Raw genomic sequence first — 20,240 nt, 5'->3', positions numbered from 1 at the left:
TCCTCAGGCAAATTACTCCATGGAATTCTTGAGAAGGACAAGACTGACCTCTCAACTTAGGCCCAAAGAGACAACAGTTTATCTTGGCAAAAAGGTCCCTCTGCCTTCTTCCTAGCTGCCATTCTGCTCGCTCACAAAGATGTGGAAACAAGGGGACCCAGCCCGGCCCCTCGGCAGTGTGACCTCTTCCTCCATCTTTACTCTGTCAGGTACTGCAGCCCAGCCCGCACCTGGCCCTCCTCCTTGCTGAGCTCAGGGTATGAAGGGACCCCCCCGCCCCCGGCCCCCCGCCCCACTCACGTGATTGTTCTCATTTCTTTCTTTTCCGCATCTGGGCGTGCACGGTTCAGCACCTTGAGGAAGTCGGAGGTTTTTGCCCGCATCCGGGTGTGAATATAGGCCTGAGGGAAAACACAGTGGGGCTGAAGTGGAGTCGGGATCAGAAAGACAGCTTTGCCTTCATCAGGAGAGGTTATTAGGACAGAACACATGCCCTGGGAAAGCGGGAGGACAAGCCCTTCCGGAAACATATTCGTCTCCTCGCTGAGGGAGAGAGTGGGGAGACATGACAAAAGGCCATGATTTCTCGAAGCTTCTAGAACCACCTACTTAGAGTTCATAGCAGAAGCCTGGACTACAGGAACAACTTTTTACGTTACCAGCGCTAGTGGCGAGAACGAGCCGGAGCACACGGCTGGGGATGCTGGGCCTCTCACCTTAGAGCACTTGATGTGGTAGTGCAGGTAGTCCCGAAACGTGTGGATCAGGTTGATGGTGTTGTCTCGAGCGCTGGCGTTGGTGTGGCGAGGGAACAGCACTGTGGGTGGGGACACAGCCGAGGCGTCAGGGTGTAACACCACTGCCAGAGGGCAGGAAGTCAACCCCACTCTCTCCCTGCTTAAGTACAATCCACTTGTTTCATTCTGCCCAGGCTTTGTCAGGGTTTTCTCCTCGAGAAGAGGCAAGGATAGACACCATGACCACAGCAGGTGCCAGTGAGAGCAAATGAGGGACCTCAAGAACGACGGAGGAGAGCGTGGTGGGAACCGTTCTGAAATCTATTCCCTGTTAGCCACACACCTCCCAGCCCCTGCCTGCAGTCAGCACTCTCTCTGGGAGGAGACACTCGGCCACCTGGGTGGACCTTGGAGAGAACGCTTCACCTTAAGCAATCGGGATTAGGATACAAAGCCTGTCTGCCCTGGTCCTTGGACTGAAGAGGAGCCATCCTTCAGAGAGACGAGACTCCAGAGAGGCCCCGCAGTCTAGGGTAGACACCAAGCACCAGGGCGTAAGGCCTACAGCTTCGTGACGAGGACAGGCAGGAGGAGCTGCCCAGCCAGGGCGGCGGAGACAGCCCTCGCGAGCCCTGGAGACTGTGCGCCATGCAGCCTGTACCCTTGGGCAGGCCTGCACCCCTCCTTGGCTTCCGGAATCCTCTCTCCCTTCTGCACCTACTCTACCCAGCACTCTGACTGCCAGCTAAATGCTCTGAGTACGAAGTTTTGCTGAAATCAAAAGGAATGCTTCCTAAGAAAGGGTGGAAGCCCTGTGTCAATGTGCCCTGAAGAGAAATGAGCACCAGGCCAGGAGACCACTACACTGCACAGAATCTAAGAGGCTACTGACTATAAGTTTACCATTAGTTTATGCACCGTAAAGAGAGAAATGCTGCCAATTAAACTGTGACATGCCATGAATTGTAAGCTGCATCCCAACCGAAAGATAATAATGTGAAAAAAAAGGTGCAGCTTAAACTTCATGAAATATGGTAAATCAAGTCGCTCATCACCAATATAACAGGTACATCTTAACACTGAGGTGAATCAAACAGAACCTCACAAAAGGAGACATTTCAGCGAAATCAGGTGCCCTGTGTGAATGAGCTGTTATTCCCAACTGTCAGCTCGATAATGAGCCAGCTCACTAGGCTGAAGTAACCGTGAGGCAGGCAGACTGGAACTTCTTCAGTGGAAAAGTGGAATAAGTGAATCACGGCTGGAGCCTGGGCTTAATAAGCAGAAAACCAAGAAATGCCAAAGGACAGAGCATCTCCACCCAGCTGCTTAGCGACCCTACGTGCTCCCAACCCTCACCACTGGGCGTCCGAGGCTACCCTTTCTTCAGTAGGATTAAGAAAAACGGGAAATGATTACTGTACAAAAATAGCACACGACCTGTAATTAGTGTCCCATGACATCCCTCCTACAGTCACGGCAATGGCAGTAAAAACAACTTAGCATGCCTGCTTTTGCCCCCCTTACCATATGAACAAAGGTCCTTCCAGACTCGCAATCTGCAATATGAACGCGTGAACGTGGCAGCCCCGCCCCGCTTACCGAAGGTAATATAGCCGATGTTGTCACCCACGGCAGCGTCGGTGTCCTTCAGCTCCAGAGGAGGTTCCCTGTGGCTAAAGAGGACCTGTGGGGCTGTGTGGCTGGCTCTGCGTCCTTCTTTGAACTCCTGCCAGGATGAAGCAACAAACAACCAGAAGAGAATCTGGTGTAAGATGAATAGCAATTTTTGCTATGGGGTTTGCCCTGTGGGGTACGACCTTTGTAGCCCGGGGACCAGCAGATGTCTAAAAATAAACTGCACCTAACAGGAAACATTACAAGTGCTGGCTGCTATTGACACACTTCAGATTCAAAAAGGAGCTACAACAACGCACTTGACAAGTCTGAGCTTCAAAATGCAATGTCAAGCACTGTCACTCCCCTTCCCTCTCTCTTGTTCTGGAACAGCACAGGGGTAAAATGACACCCGAGACTAAACACACAACCAACTGCAGAGCACTGGGAGAGCCACATTACATTTAGGATAAGGACTATTGCTTATTAGTTCCTTTTGATTTAATGTGAAAAGAAGTTATATTTTTCAGGAAATCTTTAAAATTTCGAGGTAAGTGGAATCCAAGCTTTAGTTTGGTTATGACTTTCAGATGAAGTCTTTTTTTTTTTTTTTTTAAGATTTTATTTTCCCTTTTTCTCCCCAAAGTCCCTGGTACACAGTTGTGTATTTTTAGTTGTGGGTCCTTCTAGTTGTGGAATGTGGGACGCCACCTCAGCGTGGCTTGATGAGTGGTGACCATGTCTGCGCCCAGGATCCGAACCAGTGAAACCCTGACTGCCGAGGCGGAGTGCGCGAACTTAACCACTCAGCTACGGGGCCGGCCTCTCAGATGAAGTCTTAACTCCTGTCTTTAGATATAAAGCCCCTTACAAGATGACCCATTTTTCATCACTCCCCTCATTCCACCTCCACCTTGTCCAGTTTCACGAATACCACACTTTCTCTTGGCTCCGGGCCTTTGCATGAGTCTTCCTTCACTGAAGTGTCTTAGATCCTATTGCTGCTTAGAATTCATCAATCAGAACTTTAGACCAAATTTAAGCCCTTCTTGGTGGCAGAGGACAACGGAGCTAAAGAAGCTGAGCTGCGTTAGTGTTCATTAAAAAAAGGGGACCATGTAACATGAGAACTGACAGTCTAGTTTTTAATTCTGGCTCTTGAATGGCTCTGAAATAAATAACCACTACTCTGCATAAGAGCTCATCGCCCTTAACAAAATGTATCCATCCTCATCAAACTACAGAAAAACGACGGAGGATTAAAAACCAGGCCATTCCTTCCATGTTCTACTCTCTAAACCTCAAACTTTTCCAATCCATACAGTCCTGTGTAAAGAGACATGTGATAGAAGGCATCCCCATCTCAACCCAGATCTACAAAAACAGAACGAGATTTGCCAGTAAAGCCAGATGATCCAAAGTCACTGAGTGACGGCAGAAGAAACCAAGGGCTTTCCAAGGCCTCTCCAAGGCCTCTGAGTTCTACAAGGCCTAAGACCCGTCTACACAGCCATTCAGCCTGCAATGTTCTGCGGCTGCTATTCAAATACGACCCCTTCTGTAACGCCATCTCCACAGGCCGGGGCAGCGGGCTGCTCTCTTGTTGGAGTGCTCTCTTGTTGGAGTTGCCATGGCTTTTCTACAAACCTCTACTGTGACACTTTACTATTCATTAACGCATCTGCCTTCCCTACCAGGCTGTGAGCTCCTTGAGCCAAAGATCCTGCTTTATCCATCTCTGTATCTATTCCTCTGTCCTTCAAAGAGGTGTCCAGGGGCCAGCCCGGTGGCACAGCGGTTAAGTGCACACGTTCCACTTCGGCAGCCCGGGGTTCGCTAGTTCGGATCCCAGGTGCGGACAGGGCACCGCTTGGCAAGCCATGCTGTGGCAGGCATCCTATATGTAAAGTGGAGGAAGATGGGCACGGATGTTAGCTCAGGGCCAGGTTTCCTCAGCAAAAAGAGGAGGATTGGCAGCAGTTACTGCAGGGCTAATCTTCCTCAAAAAAACCAAAACAACAAAAAAACCCCAAAGAGGTGTCCAGCACAAGGCTTGAGGAATGAAAGAAAGCACTTCTACCCAAGCTGACTCAGCGCCATCTCACTGGGAAGGACGGAGTAGGACTACGCTTCCATTTGCAGATAAGAGAGTACACACTGATGAGCAAGCCCTAAGGAAAGAAGCAGCAAGGAAAGGCAACACTGCCCGGTTTGACCTCCCTGCCTCCCCACCCTGCCTCCCAGCCAGCACGGCTTGGCTTCTAAAGGTCAGGGGACACAAAATGAACACCGCTGGGTTAGGTTAGCGCCCTTTCAAACACATCTTATTCCCCATAGGAAAACTATCTGGGGAGGCAGGGAAGAAGTCTAGGTCATTCAAAATGGAAATTCCTAAAGCAAAGCTTCTGAGATTGCCCCTCTCTAGCAAACACCATTCATCCTGAATAGGGGTTGGGAAGTTTTCTAACTTCTATTGGTTTTAAGTCTTTAGCCCCAGGGGAGAAAAGAGAACAGATAGTAACTGTCTGCTGGCGTTTTCTTGTGTTAAGCATCTCGAAGGCTCCAATTCACTGGTACATGTGTGTTCACAACCAGATGGGGTATTTGTAAACCTGTGGGGATTTATTAGTTTCAGCAATTCTGTACGTGGAAAATAACCAAATTTCAGACTTGGTTAATAACATTCCTCTGGTCTGGGACCATCCTTTAGCCCTTTATCCTTTGTTTCTCTCTCTTAAATAACACTTAAAAACCAACCAACCAACCAACCAACCCAAATGGCTTTCCGTTTTCTTCCATGTCTTTGTTACATACGTCTCAACGATCCTGCATCACAATACTACTTCTCTCTTCCTTCAAAGTACAATATATCATAGGAAGTTCAAAATCAATCCAAACAGATAGAGAAATTTAGTGTATGATAAAGGTAGCACCTTAAATGAGCGGTATGAACAGGGATTTTTAAATAACTGCTACTGGGACAAGTGGGTAGCCATTTAGGAAAAAAAAGGATACATCTTTTATACCTTAACCAGGAGAAACTCCGAATAGAGAAAAAGATTTATGTGTAAAATACGAAACTGTAAAAACACCATAAAAATAATACAGGGAAAGTTCTTCATAACCTGGAGTAGGGAATGACTTTTAAACTGACTCAAAATTTAGAAGCCCTCAAAGAGAAGACTGATCAATTTAACTACATGAAAATAAACTTCTGCATGGGAAAACACTCAAAGCCACAAAGTCTAGTGACAAAATAGAAAAAATATTTGCAACTCTTTTAACAAAGGGCTTAGCTCCCTAGTATATAAAGAAATCGAGAAGATCAATAACCCAATAGAAACGGGTAAAAGACAGAAAGAGACAGCCCACAGGAAAACAAAAACAAATAGCCTTCAACACAAGAAAAGATGTTTTGACCTTGCTCATAAGAAAACGCAGATACCATTTTAACCTATCAGATTGGCGGAAATCCAAAAGCCCGACAACACACTCTGGGGAAATGAGCATTCCCACGCACCACAGGTGGGAGGGCAAATGGTACACCCTTTGTGGAGGAGAGTTTGGCAGTACCTACCAAAATTACTGAACAGGACTCAGTGTTCCCACTGGCTTCTAATGGTTGGTGGAAAAATAATTAATATATTAAAAAATCAATATCCTAGGGGCCGGCCCGGTGGCACAGCAGTTAAGTTTGCACGTTCTGCTTTGGCAGCCTGGGGTTCACCAGTTCAGACCCCAGGTGTGGACCTACGTACTGCTCATCAAGCCATGCTGTGGTAGGTGTCCCACATATAAAGTAGAGGAAGATGGGCACGGATGTTAGCTGAGGCTAATCTCCCTCAAAAAAAAAAAAATCCTATAGATATAACCACATATGTATATAGGTAGAAAGGGTCTTCAAAATAACACCTTCACAATTGCCTAAGAGGCAGATTGTGTGTGTCATGTCCCTGAACATAAAGAAACCTGTGGTTCCCACTTAACGTTTCTTAGGTCCTGAGCGTAACTTGTCTTAACGTTTCTTAGGTCCTGGGCGTAACTTGTCCCTGCTGCTTTTCACAGAATGAGTGATGAAATGATGATGTCTACCAGACTTTAGTGCTAAGCTTGCATGCCTACAAAGATAACGCACCAAAGCCGAGCACTAGGCCATCCACGTGAGTGGGGAATGGAACTCCCATCTGCTTCCTAGAGGCAGTAAGCACCCCTCGGCGTCTGCCTGCCAAATGACAAAAGCAGGAATCGTGTTCTGACCACGCTGGAGGTGCATGCTGGCATGGCAAAACCCACAGAGGCCCACAGCAAGCAGATTAGTGGTCATGAGGAACTTCAATCAGGGTCCCTGGGTCACAACGTTGTGTGCTAGACATCCACTGCTCTCCTTTCTCCTAGCAATTTACCTAGGCCGAGGAAAATGTTCTGATGATTTATTTGGGGGAGAAAACCCAGCAAACTATGTCCAGGTTTCTATGGTCATTTCAAATAAATTACCCTGTCCTTGGAATTTGGAGAGGAGGCAGGGCAGACGGCTTCCTGAGCACAGCCTTCTCACATTCCTAGACACCAGCTGGGCCTGCGTGGTGTCGGGCCAGTCACTCACTGGAGATACTGTCAGTGCAAAAATGCAGAGACTCTGTCCACCCTTTTAGACAAGCGCCCTACCACACGGACTGTGAGGGAGGAGTTTAATTTCACAGGCAAAAAGGAATACGCAAAATTCTCCTGAGGAGCAAATCTCCAGTAAATTCTCCAAGATAAGATCTGTTTAAAGTATAAAAATAAGTTAAGATGTCGCTTAGAATAAAATGGAACAAGACTGGTAACAAACCAGCCAAATCTAAATATATACTTTAATGCTTTTAAAATTAGTCCGTCAGTCTGGATTTAGCCCAATTTCTGAGCTACTGAATTTAATTCCCTTGTCAATTCTCTATAAAAACACATGAAATGCCTGTCTAGAGGCTTACACTTAGGACCCACTATCTCTCTCTCTTTCTCTATATCTATGTATTCACATACACACTTTAGAGAGTATAAAGTTTAGTACTTTCAAACGCTGGAAGTGTCAATATTCCAATTTTTCTGCATACGGACTCTAAAATTAGAGTTTCTGATTAATGAGCCTAAACACAAAAAGCCACTAGAGATAGATCAAATTGGGGATACTGTTTCTGAAGATTTCCCTAGCCACTTGGAAAGGCTACACACAAAGTATCCTCACTATATTAAGCACAACTATGTTTCAATTCTACTCGGCAAAAGATTGTCCCAGAATTTTTAAATCTCGTTACCCTGCCAAGGAACAAAATGAACGTACAAAAGTTTTTTGAAAATTTAAGGACTATACTAGATTTCGAATGCTGAGCCATCTCAGAAGAAACCAGCCTGGATTCCACCTCACCGACGAGCTCTCATGTCCTAGAGACAGCAACTAGTTAGCAGACAGCATGACAAAGCCACAATGGGTGTGCTGTATCAGCCCTGAGTCCAGCTGCCCCAGAATTCCAATCACAAACTGTCCTGCTGCCCCCACCGCTCTCCCTGGCAGAGGAGCCGCTTCTGAGGTGACCGCGGCCAAGCACAGGCTGAAGCTCTTCACTGCCAGTTAAACAACTCCGCCCTGTGAGTGCATTATCTACTACTTAAGAAGTTCCTGTAGACTCTATTCTGAAAAGACTTTAGGACTAAACCAAGGCAAGAACAGACCGTGCTGGAAACCTGAGCAAACACAAGAGGGCAGGAACCGTGACCAAGCTTTAAATAGAGACCGCATGGCAGGCAGGATGCTTCAGATTCAGTCACGTTGTTAGTGTGTTTAACACTCAGGTCACCCTCTAGTCCAGTCCTGCAAAAGGCTGAAACCACCACCACTAACGAACACATTCAGTGGGTCTGGGGAGGCTGTTTAATTAAGTCTCTGACAAGCTCCAGCACCAACACAGCTGCCAATCTCTTTTCTCGGCTTATGGCGTGTTTTGGTCCCAAAGTATAAATCATCACACCATGCTTCCCCCTCAGGATGTCCACTCCATACCTGCATGAAGACCTTTCCAATGACCACATCATCGTCATCCTTAAACACCGTGCTGAAGACTACTGTGACTCTGTCCTTTTTAGACTCAACATACCTGAGGGGAACAAAACCCATGACAGTAAGTACAGAATCAGAACGGGGTTTTATTAAGAATTTGATCTGCAAGTGAAACAGGAGGGTAAAGTCATAAATCTCCTAATTCATAAAACAAGGCGTGTCAAGTGAGATTAAGTGTTTATGGCCAACAAAGTCTAACAAATGCACGCCCTAAGAGAGGCAGGAGATGAAGATCACTCACAGCAGATGTTATCAATTGTCTATACAGTATGACACGGAACCCAGAGTTAGTGATTCTCAGAACTCCACTTTTAAAAATTTATTTCTTTATATGAGATTTACAGTATGCAGATGATCTAAGACTTGCAATAACACAGAACCTGTGGTCACCGTCTGCCTTATTATTATCAAGGCTATATTACAGAAGGGGATTCAGAATAGTGATGCCTTAAAGGAAAGCACTGGATTCTCTTTTCATCTTTCACCAACTTTCAATATCTGGAGACTAGAAGTGACCCTTCACACCTACCCCAAATCATCTACATCCTGGCTTAAAGAATTTTATGAGAGAGACATGTCAGGGAGAGTCACATAAAAGAGTTTAAGGATTGACTTAGCTGTGTGTCTTTCTGTAAGCGTGTGACAGCCCCACCCAGACTTCAGGACCAAATTCTATACTCACATGGTCTCATCATCTCTATAATGGATAACTGCCCTGTTCTCTCCTTCCTTGCCCTCTTCTTGGAATTGGAAGTACTTCTCGAAGACAGAGGCAAAACAGTTTCGTTTCAACATGCCAGCCTGATGCACAATGGAATCCTTGGAGGCAGGCAGATTTTCAAGGTCGTATAGCAAAGAGACATTGTATCCTGGAGGGGAAAAAAACACCCAGGAGTTACATTAAAAACAACTTTTCAGGTCCTAATGACATTTTACTTTGTCTGTGTTCGTGCTTTTAACCCAGGGAGAATGTCGTCCATTCCCATCCACCTCTAGGGCAAATGAGGCGAAATAAAATCTTAATTCTTGTAAAAATCACTGCAAATATATATAGCTAACTAACAAATGCTATGCAAAATTTTGAATTAGTATCAAAGATGATTGATTACAAATAAGGAATGGGAGGCAGTCACATATAATCCGAGAACTTTGATTAGAAATTTAGTGTTCCACCAACAGAAAAAGAACTCAAGAATACAATACCATTCACAATCGCAACAAAAAGAATAAAATACCTTGGGGTAAATTTAACTAAGGAAGTGAAGGACCCATATAATGAAAATTACAAGGCCTTTCTGAGAGAACTGGATGACGACATAAGGAGATGGAAAGACATTCCACATACATGGATTGGAAGAATAAACAGTTAAAATGTCCGTTCTACCTAAAGCAATCTACAGATCAACTCCATCCCAATCAGAATCCCAATGACATTCTTTACAGAATTAGAACAAAGAATCCTAAAATTCGTATGGGGCAACAAAAGACCCCGAATTTCTAAAGCAATCCTGAGAAAAAAGAACAAAACGGGAGGCATCACAATCCCTGACTTCAAAACATACTACAAAGCTACAGTAATCAAAACAGCATGGTACTGGTACAAAAGCAGGTGCACAGATCAATGGAACAGAATTGAAAGCCCAGAAATAAAACCACACATCTATGGACAGCTTATCTTTGACAAAGGAGCTGAGGGCATACAATGGAGAAAACAAAGTCTTTTCAACAAATGGTGCTGGGAAAACTGGAAAGCCACATGTAAAAGAATGAAAATTGACCATTCTTTTTCACCATTCACCAAAATAAACTCAAAATGGATTTAAGACCTAAAGGTGAGACCTGAAACCATAAGGCTCCTGGACGAAAACGTAGGCAGTACACTCTTTGACATCAGTATTAAAAGGATCTTTTCGGACACCATGCCTTCTCAGAGAAGGGAAACACAATAGAAAGAATAAACAAATGGGACTTCATCAGATTAAAGAGCTTCTTCAAGGCAAATGAAAACAGGATTGAAACAAAAAAACAACCCACTAACTGGGAAAAAATATTTGCAAGTCATATAGCTGACAAAGGCTTAATATCCATAATATATAAAGAACTCTCGCAACTCAACAACAAAACATCAAACAACCCAATCAAAAAATGGGCTGGAGACGTGAACAGACATTTCTCCAAAGAAGATATACTGATGGCCAATAGGCACATGAAAAGATGCTCACCATCGCTGATCATCAGGGAAATGCAAATCAAAACTACACTAAGATATCACCTTACATCCGTTAGAATGACAAAAATATCTAAAACTAATAGCAACAAATGTTGGAGAGGTTGCGGAGAAAAAGGAACACTCATACACTGCTGGTGGGAATGCAAACTGGTGCAGCCACTATGGAAAACAGTATGGAGATTCCTCAAAAAATTAAAAATAGAACTACCATACGATCCAGCCATCCCACTACTGGGTATTTATCCAAAGAGCTTGAAGTCAGCAATCCCAAAAGTCCTATGCACCCCAATGTTTGTTGCAGCACTGTTTACAATAGCCAAGACGTGGAAGCAACCTAAGTGTCCAGCAACAGATGAATGGATAAAGAAGATGTGGTACATATATACAATGGAATACTACTCAGCTGCAAAACAGAACAAAATCATTCCATTTGCAATAACATGGATGGACCTCGAGAGAATTATGTTAAGTGAAATAAGCCAGGGAGAGAAAGATAATCTGTGTATGACTCCACTCATATGAGGAATTTAAAATTATGGACTAAGAACAGTTTAGTGGATACCAGGGGAAAGGTGGGGTGGGGGGTGGGCCCAAAAGGTGAAGTGGTGCACTTACAACATGACTGACAAACATTAATGTACAAGTGAAATTTCACAAGATTGTAACCTATCAATAACTCAATAAAAAAAAAAAAAACGAAATTTAGTGTTCCAGACACAGTTGTGATGCAGGGTTGTATATGCTATCAAGCTATAATCTGAGTTATAGATTTTGCTCTGACAGTTTAACCTGCCAAGTGCTGGCGTGGTCAGCAGCTGGACAGCTTTTTGATAATAAAATAACCCCCCCCCCCCCTTACATGCCATCACAAACCCTTTGTGGAAAGAGGCAGAGTATGGACAACCTAAAAACATATACACATATATATTTTATTTATATACATAGATTTATGTAATATATATATGAAAGTGAAGTATATGTTAAATATATGTATATATATCTCCCCAGTAGCTTTTACTTGTCTATGCTGTAAAATTTTCAGTGTTTTAAAATATCTTCCTTTATTTGATCTCCACAAGAGTTCTATGAAGCAGGGAGGCCAGATACGGTTATTTTCACTTTAGAGGAGAAAAGAAGTTCAAAGAAGCAAGGAGCCATGGCAATGCAGCATGATAGAGAGGTATAGGCAATTCAATTTAGAGTTGAACAGAACTGGGGCCAAATCCTAGCCTAACCTCTACAATTCCTCCAGCTATAAAAAAGGGGTGCTGGGACGGGGAGACTCTTGGGAGAATTAAAAGGATGTACAGTATTTAAAGTGCCTGAAGCACAGCGGGTCATCAACAAATGGGGCAGAACAGGGACTGAAATCCAAGTCTGCTGACCACTACACTATTCTGCCTCATTACAGCACACTAAGTGCGAATTCCAGCAAAAAAGGCTGGGACACTTGATTATACAACCAAACAATTAATATGTGCCAAAAAGCCTATGGATGATTTTGCAAGAATATCTGTATATCACTAAGGATCATTTCCTATTCTAGGCAACCAATGGGAATAATTTTACCAGAACTGTATGGATTTCATGTTTCCAACTATCTTAAACATTTATGCTTTGTTACTATTTAATTTTTTCCCACGAGCATTTGTGAGGTCTGTGTTTTTCGTCAGAGCTATCCTCATCGAGAGCACGGGCTATCTAAATCTCTGTTCTAGATAGTGCTTAGCACATTTTTGGCACTCCACTATGAAATACTATCAATCATCATTCCCTTTTGGGTACCTGAAAATCAGATAAGCAAACAGACTACAAGATTAGATTAAAAAAAAAAAAAAAGAAAAAAAGTCGGGGTTTGCTAGTTTTAAGAAGCCAAATAAAACAAACTAAATAAAACTACAGCTGAAGTCAGACTTTAAGGAAGGCTTCTGATATGATGAAGAGAACATAGTAAGGATGAAAAACAGTCAAAATCTAGTACGGGTTGCTGCTGAGTTTCCAAACGCGCCCAGACAAACCCACAGAGAACAAGGAAGAGACACTACCTTCACACATTTTTACACTTTGCACTTGCATGAACACCAGGTCTGCAACCTGGCACTGTCTTGTGCTTTAGCAGGAAGTGTAAGAGAAGGCCCAGGGACAGAAACATAAGCTCTCCGTGCTATACTCTGCTGTTCTGATTTTAGGATCCAAGCTGTGACAAGCATGCCCACGAGGTCCTACATGAGTTTTCTGTTCTAGTTCTGTTTTTCTCTCTTTCTGAAATTCCCTGATTCGCCCTAAAGCCTACAGGGTTATTTATCTTTTGGCTTTTACTTCTGCAATATATTTATACCATTAATTTGGGGACCAACTCATTTCAGTATTCTTCATGGACTGCAAAGGTCCCATCCACAAACACTCCTAGTGACAAGTTACATTCCAAAAGCACCTTTCTGTATTTGATATTTTGTTTCCAGAGAAGCATACAGAAGGTATGGGAAGGTGTTCTAATGGGAGTGGTGAGGTGGTATCATGTGGTAAAAATGTGAAAAAGAAAAGGCTGGGGGAGGAAACAAGCTAGCAAAAAATAACTGCTATTTAAAGAGACAGACACAGCTTCCTTCTTAGAACCATTTGCTAATCAAGGTACCATAGTAACAGTATTTGAGTTACAAATATGTTCAAATGGTTTTACTACTTGGTTCTCACTATGGGGCCCAGCTAAATGCCTCAGAGTTTGAGATTCCCACTTAATCATAGGGATGAAGATATTGTTAGAAGAATGGATTAAAGAGGCTGAAACTTTCCTTACTCGAAAATGTGAGAATAGTTGTGAATTTCCTTTTCCCTTTCCAAATGTGCCGTGTACAGACAAAGGCATTACGAGGGGCTGGGGGTGGGAATCAATGTTTGCTTATTCTCCTCAGAAGGAATTTTAATCACCATGAGCAAACAAAGGTGATCCTCTGGCTCAAAGATTAAGAGTCACTTGGCCCTATCAAGTAAATGTTAAAAATGATATGCATCAATTCTGTATGCCACACTGTGTACCATTGCCGGACAACGCACAGCTCCCTTAAAAGGTATTTTTATGGAGAGAACTGACGTGGGAACTGAGCTCATGCAGAAATATTTGTAAAATGAATAATATTTAAACAAAATCCTTTGGCTAAAAAGAGCACAGTACAAACAGGAAGGTCTCTGTCCATGTCATTCCACAGTCGCTCACATTACCACATACCTGATTCTGGATTTACCAAGAAACTCCCGTACACCCTCTTTAATAACTAGAAAATACAAAAACAAATATGTTAATTCAGAGGCCAGGATAATTTCGTTTTTTTTAAAGCACTGTATTTGCCAAGCTTCTCTTAAGCCAGCGTTCTTCCTAACTTTCATTTGGTTGATGGCAAACTGGGTATAGCAGGGGAAGCAGATTTACCTGAGTTATAAGCAAGTCGTTCACAGAACAGAAACTAAATCCAAAAGGTTAGTATCTAAGATCTGTTTTTCAATCACGGCTCATCATTTACTCTAGGATTCAGTCACACCCTGTATCTGTTCTCTGTTCTCCAGATCATATGCTGCACATAATCGTCTCTGTTTTCAAGAGCAGAAGAATGCCAAACTCAAGCGAGAGCAGATTGTTAGTTATCAACTAAGTATAGGACAAACCACCAACCCAGGTGACTGGAGAGATAAAACCAGACTTGTTCGGAACTGATTCCAGTTAGCCTGCTTATCTCATACACTTTCAAATTATTTAGCTCATCACCAGCTTTTTCTTTCTTTCTTTTTTTTTTAGTACAATTAGCCCTGAGCTAAGATCTGTGCCCATCTTCCGCCGTTTTATATGTGGGACACCTGCCACAGCATGGCTTGACAAGCGCTGCTTAGGCCCACACCCAGGATCCGAACCGGCGAATCCCGGGCCACCGAAGTGGAATGTGTGAACTTGACCACTGCGCCACGGGGCCGGCACCCCCTCAACCAGCGTTTTTAAGGCAAAAGACAATGGCTAACTGAATCTTAGCCAGTTGTTTATACCAACAGGTTCCAGAAGATTGTACTCTCTAAATATCTTTTTCCAAAAACCAATACTTGTACTGGCTACTTTCCAGCGTTTTAGAGTAAATGATAAAACAAGAGCCTCTTTACACTTTCCTGTTTCTTCTTTGCCAGTGTGACTGCTTCACCTGGTGGGAACTGCTCCCAGGCTGACATGGTTTAAGAAACAATCTTTTTATTTTGGAAGAAACAGTTCTGACTTAAATGTTATATGGGACACACTGAGAAGTAGAAAGGTGGTTATTTGGAGACAGAACAAGGTAAATATTAAAGCCATTAGAACTTAATAATCTTTTCTGTATTTGCTAGTCTTTATATGTTCAAGAGGAAAAACACACACATGGCTTACTACTAACTCTCACTAAAGACTTCTACTTGGGGAGGGGAGGTGTCACCACTATTCCACAAGAAGGTAAAACTGAGGCCAATACTCAACCCCAGTACTTTAACAGGTTTTGTCTCTAGACAGCCAGTCAATTTCTAACGCTATCTCACCACAAACACACTAATGATCCTCTTTGTATTTTCCGGGATGCCAAAAAAAAAAAAGGGTACTTAATCTACGACAAGTTACCAAAGTAAAAGTGAACAAAAGGACAAGCTTTCATCTTAATCCTAAGAGTTATACATGCATTTTTTAAAGAATTCCATTAACCAGAGAAAGGCTCTGGAGCACAGGCAGCAGAGTGGAGCTCCACGCGGGCAGGCAGGCGGGGTCACTGCTGTGGTCTCAGCGCCCATACACCTGCAGACTGCAATAAAGGGATCTGAGTGGATATCAATGTTTTCCTTCTAATCTTACTTTCAATGTACTCCTTAGGTATTAGAAAAAAAATCAGGAGCAAACCATATATTTTGTGTCCCATTTCAAAAAACTATCACACAGTTAGGCTCTCTCCCTATTCTTAAATATTCTTTAATATTCTACATATTTAACCATTTTCCTAGAGCTGGAAGAAATTTTCTTTTTAATTTAAAGATTGGCACCTGAGCTAACAACTGTTGCCAGTCTTCCCCCCCCCCCCCCCCCGCTTTTTCTCCCCCAATCCCTCCAGTACATAGTTGCATATTTTTTTAGTTGTGGGTCTCTCTAGTAGTGGCATGTGGCATGCCGCCTCAGCGTGGCCTGACGAGTGGTGCCATGTCTGTGCCCAGGATCCGAACCGGCGAAACCTTGGGCCACCAAAGCAGAGGGCACGAACTTAAACACTTGGCCATGGGGCCGGCCCCTGAAAGAAATTCTTAATTTGCAAACTGTGGATAATAGAGTGGACCTCTAAGCATGAACCAGTGATCACAGTTGCTTGTATAAATGCCAAGAAAGACAAGTAATGCCACATGTAGTTCCTATTTGGTAACCGTACAGCCACTGTGAGGTATCTTTCACAGAAGAGGAACTCAAGAGAGAAGTTCAAGGTCACAGAGTTTGTTGGTGGCACAGAGAGATCTGACCTTCTGGTGTCCCATATAACACTTCTCCTAAAGAGTGGGGGGCGGGGGGTGGGGGGAAGGTGACATGCACATCCCATTAGAATTTTAACTGGCATGCTATCTCTGAACTCCAATTCTGTACTGTGTGCACTGTTGGTACCGGGAAGAAGGGGAAATCAGATGTGGAAGAAACCACAGCCCCTTAGGTATTAAAAAAAACATTTAATTCGGAGCTTATTAAGTTAATATTCTGAGATTAAGAGGGTCTAGAGACAGATTTATACCATGCTCAACTCCTCTGCTCCCTCCCGGCACAAGCAGCCAACGCTTCCCTGTTTACTTCACTTGCACTTATAACCATGATTCACTTGTCAATCTGCGCCCCCTCTTCCAACGTAACACCAGGAGATGGGGGGAGGCAACCTGTCACTCATCACCATCAGACCCTTCCACTTAAGCAGCAGAGCCTTTCTGCCTTGAAAGGGAACTGTGACAAAGTAACAAGCTTCCTGTGGTTATCACAGGCTGGTCACTGTTTAACCAACCCAGGGAGCCATTTACTGTGCACTCTGCTCCAGAACTATGAATGTTACTTACTCCACCCACTTGAGTGGGTGGGGTCGGTTCTTTGACCCTGGCGGTAGCTACAAGAATAGCAAAATGTTCTGGAGTTCCACGGAAGGAAAGCACAGACTGCAGAGGAGATTTAAGAAATTTAGTTTAACACTTTCTCTCTCTTCCAGGGATTAGTGTTATTATTGCACCTAGATCTTTAAAGAGAGAAGACTGCCTAGGAGAAAGATTACACAATTTTTCAGTTGTCTGTCCAAATGTTTAACAAGTCTTTTCAGGTAGTTATCTTAGAGTTAGTCCACCTGAACACTCACCTGTTTCCTCTTGCTCCTCATCTGGCAAAGAGAAGAGTGAGCCACTGTCTTTTCTATAATAATCCTTCATGTGCTTTATATGACTAGGTCTACCTCCTGAAGCTTTTCTTTTTTGGATAAAATAACCCTGAATAGAAATTTTCTACACGGTTCTTCCTCCCTTGAACTTATGAGGCAAATCAGAGGAGGTTTTGGCTCTTCCCTTGAACTTCTGGGGCAGATCAATGGCACCAGAGTAACTAAGGGAAGTGACTGCCTGTGGCTCTTGGTATTGCTTGGTTAACACCAATTTCAGTTTTTATACCAAAAAATCACTGCAATTTGGATCATATTCTTTTGCAGAAAGGCTTTCCATTGTATAAATTTTAAACTCAAAAGTTACCACTCTTAATCAAAAGCAAATAGAAATGGCTGTGTCTCCATTCACCAGATTAAGGAGAACCTACTTGTTAAAACTAAAAGACATTTGAAAACTGATTCAGGAACTGAGTCATACTTCCTGCTTTGAGACCAACCACAACGTGCACACACTGGTGTAACAGCATTTTCTTTCTTCCATAAATGGCTCTCTCCACAGCAAAGATAGTTCAACAGGAACCAAACCTGCTACTTTAGCTACTGAAAGAAGCCAGCGAATAAGGCATGGCCATCAAGTTTCATAACGCATAGGCATCCTTTCTTATTTCCCCTAAGGTAGTCATAAGGAAGCAGAGACACTTAAAGGGGCCAGCTCTAAAGAACACTAAATTAAAAAATTTAAAGGGCAGATTGGTGTCTACATTTCCAGAATGAGAAATTAAGATTATAAACTTTAAACAGGCCAGAAGTTATACACCTGCTTCACAATATTATAAAAACAGAACAGAATCTATCTCAGTCTTGCAATAGCTATTTCTGTATCAGTCAAGGAAAAGTATTCCTTATTGCAGTTTCTGAGAACTAAAGCTGTTTTTGTTTTCAGTGGTTAGGGAACATCTCTATTTCTCTAGAGTAAAAAGCAAAGAGCCAAAACACCTGGGAAGCATCCTTCTTTACAGCATTATGGGAAATGGAAGCAAGAACCCCTGGTTAGGGGAACAAGCTGGTCCGAGTGGCCTGGCACCATCGGGGTTGACCTAGTGCCACGGATCTTCTATGAGTGGCAAGCTGCCAATAAAAGGTGAAGAGGAAACAAGAGTCCTAAGGAAAATGATGTGGAACTTACCTCATCAGCACCATGTGCCTGAAGTTCCTTGTAGAATTTCAAAGAAATACTGACCATCACTTTTGTTTTGTCTCCATTAGGATTTGAAATATGATAGAGGACTCCATCGAAATCTGTGAGGAAAGCAAGGAAGACTGCTTAACTTGGGGAATAATATCTCAAAGTGCCTGCCTACCTTGTTCAAGGCTGCAAGGAAGCCCCACTTACAAGCAGCCAGATAAATAAGATGGCATTTAGTTTAAATTCCTGTGCAAAGTCAGCAGAAACACTGGGATAGAACCGTCGAGTACTTATCTCTTTGTTCTTTTCTAAAGTTACAAAGCTATTCTTAGTCACTGCTTGGTGCTGAAAGAATTTTTTAAAAAACTTTTATTGTGATGTATGTTAAACATGTATAAAATGTAATGTATAAAGAACCCCTATTCCCATCATGCAGCCTCAACAATTATCAACACATGGCCAATCTTGTTTGGTTTAGACATACCCCCTTCACAACGATTTATTCTGAAACCAGTCCCAGACATCATATCATTACATCCATAAATATTTCAGAATGTATCTCTAGAAGATAAAGACTGTTTTTTAAAAAAAACATAACCATAATAATCATTGTCATGCCTAAAATTTTTAGAAACAATTTCTTTTTTTTTTTTTAAAGATTTTATTTTTTCCTTTTTCTCCCCAAAGCCCCCCAGTACATAGTTGTATATTCTTCGTTGTGGATCCTTCTAGTTGTGGCATGTGGGACGCTGCCTCAGCGTGGTCTGATGAGCAGTGCCATGTCCGCGCCCAGGATTCGAACTAACGAAACACTGGGCCGCCTGCAGCAGAGCGCGCGAACTTAACCACTCGGCCACGGGGCCAGCCCCTAGAAACAATTTCTTAATAACAAATATCCAGTCAAGCATTCAAATATTCTCTGTTTCAAAACAATTTTTTAATACTGTTATCTTATTTGAATTAAGATTCAAACAAGGCCCACACCGGCTCCGGGGCCAAGTGGTTAAGTTCACGCGCTCTGCTGAGGCGGCCCAGGGGTTCGGATCCTGGGCGCGGACATGGCACTGCTCGTCAAGCCACGTTGAGGCGGCGTCCCATGAGCCACAACTAGGAGGACCTGCAACTAAGATATAGAACTATGTACGGGGGGTGGGGGGTGGGGAGTTGGGGAGATAAAGCAGAAAAAAACAAAAAAACAAGGCCCACACACTGCATTTGGTTCTCCCTTAGGTTTCCTCTACTGTATAGGCCTCTCATCTCTTTGGCTTCCATCTCCCTGCAGTACAGAGGACTCACCATGTGTAGTTCCTGAAACTAGGTGCTGAGTGCCAGCGCTTTAGGGAGATCTGGCATTGCTAGTTAGGAGGGGACAGGGCTGGGGCTGGGCCTCCCGGTCACAGCACTTCAGAGCTGCAAAAAGTCTTCCAAGGTCATCTAGTCAAGCACCCTCCTTTTACAGAGGGCGACTGTATAACTCTTCAAAGTTCACATAGCAAGTGAGTGGTACCAACACCTAATTCTTTACTGGGAAAAGAAGGCAGTGACATCTCTGACTTGCTGAACAGTCTCTAGCATTTTCATGTTTCCCCACTACTCCAGTGCTAGGCAAACTAAGACGATGGCTAAAGATAATAACATAATATTTCCAAATTAAAAAACCTTTAGTTTGTACCACAAAATTAAACCCAAACTTCTAAGATACCAGCAGATAACTTTACATAGTTCACTAAATCCATGGAATCATCATCTAAAATAAAGACCTCAAAAAGACATGACAATCAAGGGATAGCATCCCAAATTTCAAAGTTTATTTTTGGAATAATTTTGTTTTCTATTTTTTATGTTGTGCCTTCTCTTAATAGAGTGAGATAAAGATACTTACCTGCAAATGTTACTTCTACTGCTTCTGGTTTGTTTCTGTAAAACAAAATAAAAGTCCCTTAGTTAAGATACCTGTACTGCTGCTTGCCTTTAAGGGGACTTGCAA

The 20,240-nt window shown here is 43.1% G+C and overlaps 1 protein-coding gene across 2 annotated transcripts in view; it reads right to left on the bottom strand.

Annotated features, from left to right (window-relative positions):
- The window catches only part of ARPC2 (actin related protein 2/3 complex subunit 2), a 31,048-nt gene that overhangs the window by 2,546 nt on the left and 8,262 nt on the right, over positions 1-20,240 (bottom strand). For both annotated transcript variants that reach the window (XM_070619896.1, XM_070619895.1), the window contains exons 3-10: positions 20,136-20,170; positions 18,254-18,366; positions 13,905-13,950; positions 9,131-9,317; positions 8,392-8,485; positions 2,340-2,466; positions 717-817; positions 301-401 (exon numbers count right to left, since the gene is read on the bottom strand). In XM_070619896.1, the coding sequence (XP_070475997.1) occupies positions 301-401; positions 717-817; positions 2,340-2,466; positions 8,392-8,485; positions 9,131-9,317; positions 13,905-13,950; positions 18,254-18,366; positions 20,136-20,170 (804 nt within the window). The remainder of the gene's footprint in view (positions 1-300; positions 402-716; positions 818-2,339; positions 2,467-8,391; positions 8,486-9,130; positions 9,318-13,904; positions 13,951-18,253; positions 18,367-20,135; positions 20,171-20,240) is intronic.

Source organism: Equus przewalskii, chromosome 5, assembly GCF_037783145.1.
Source record: "Equus przewalskii isolate Varuska chromosome 5, EquPr2, whole genome shotgun sequence".
Lineage (NCBI taxonomy): Eukaryota > Metazoa > Chordata > Mammalia > Perissodactyla > Equidae > Equus > Equus przewalskii.
Note: the sequence above shows the minus strand (reverse complement) of the source record. Positions and strands in the feature narration are given on the sequence as shown.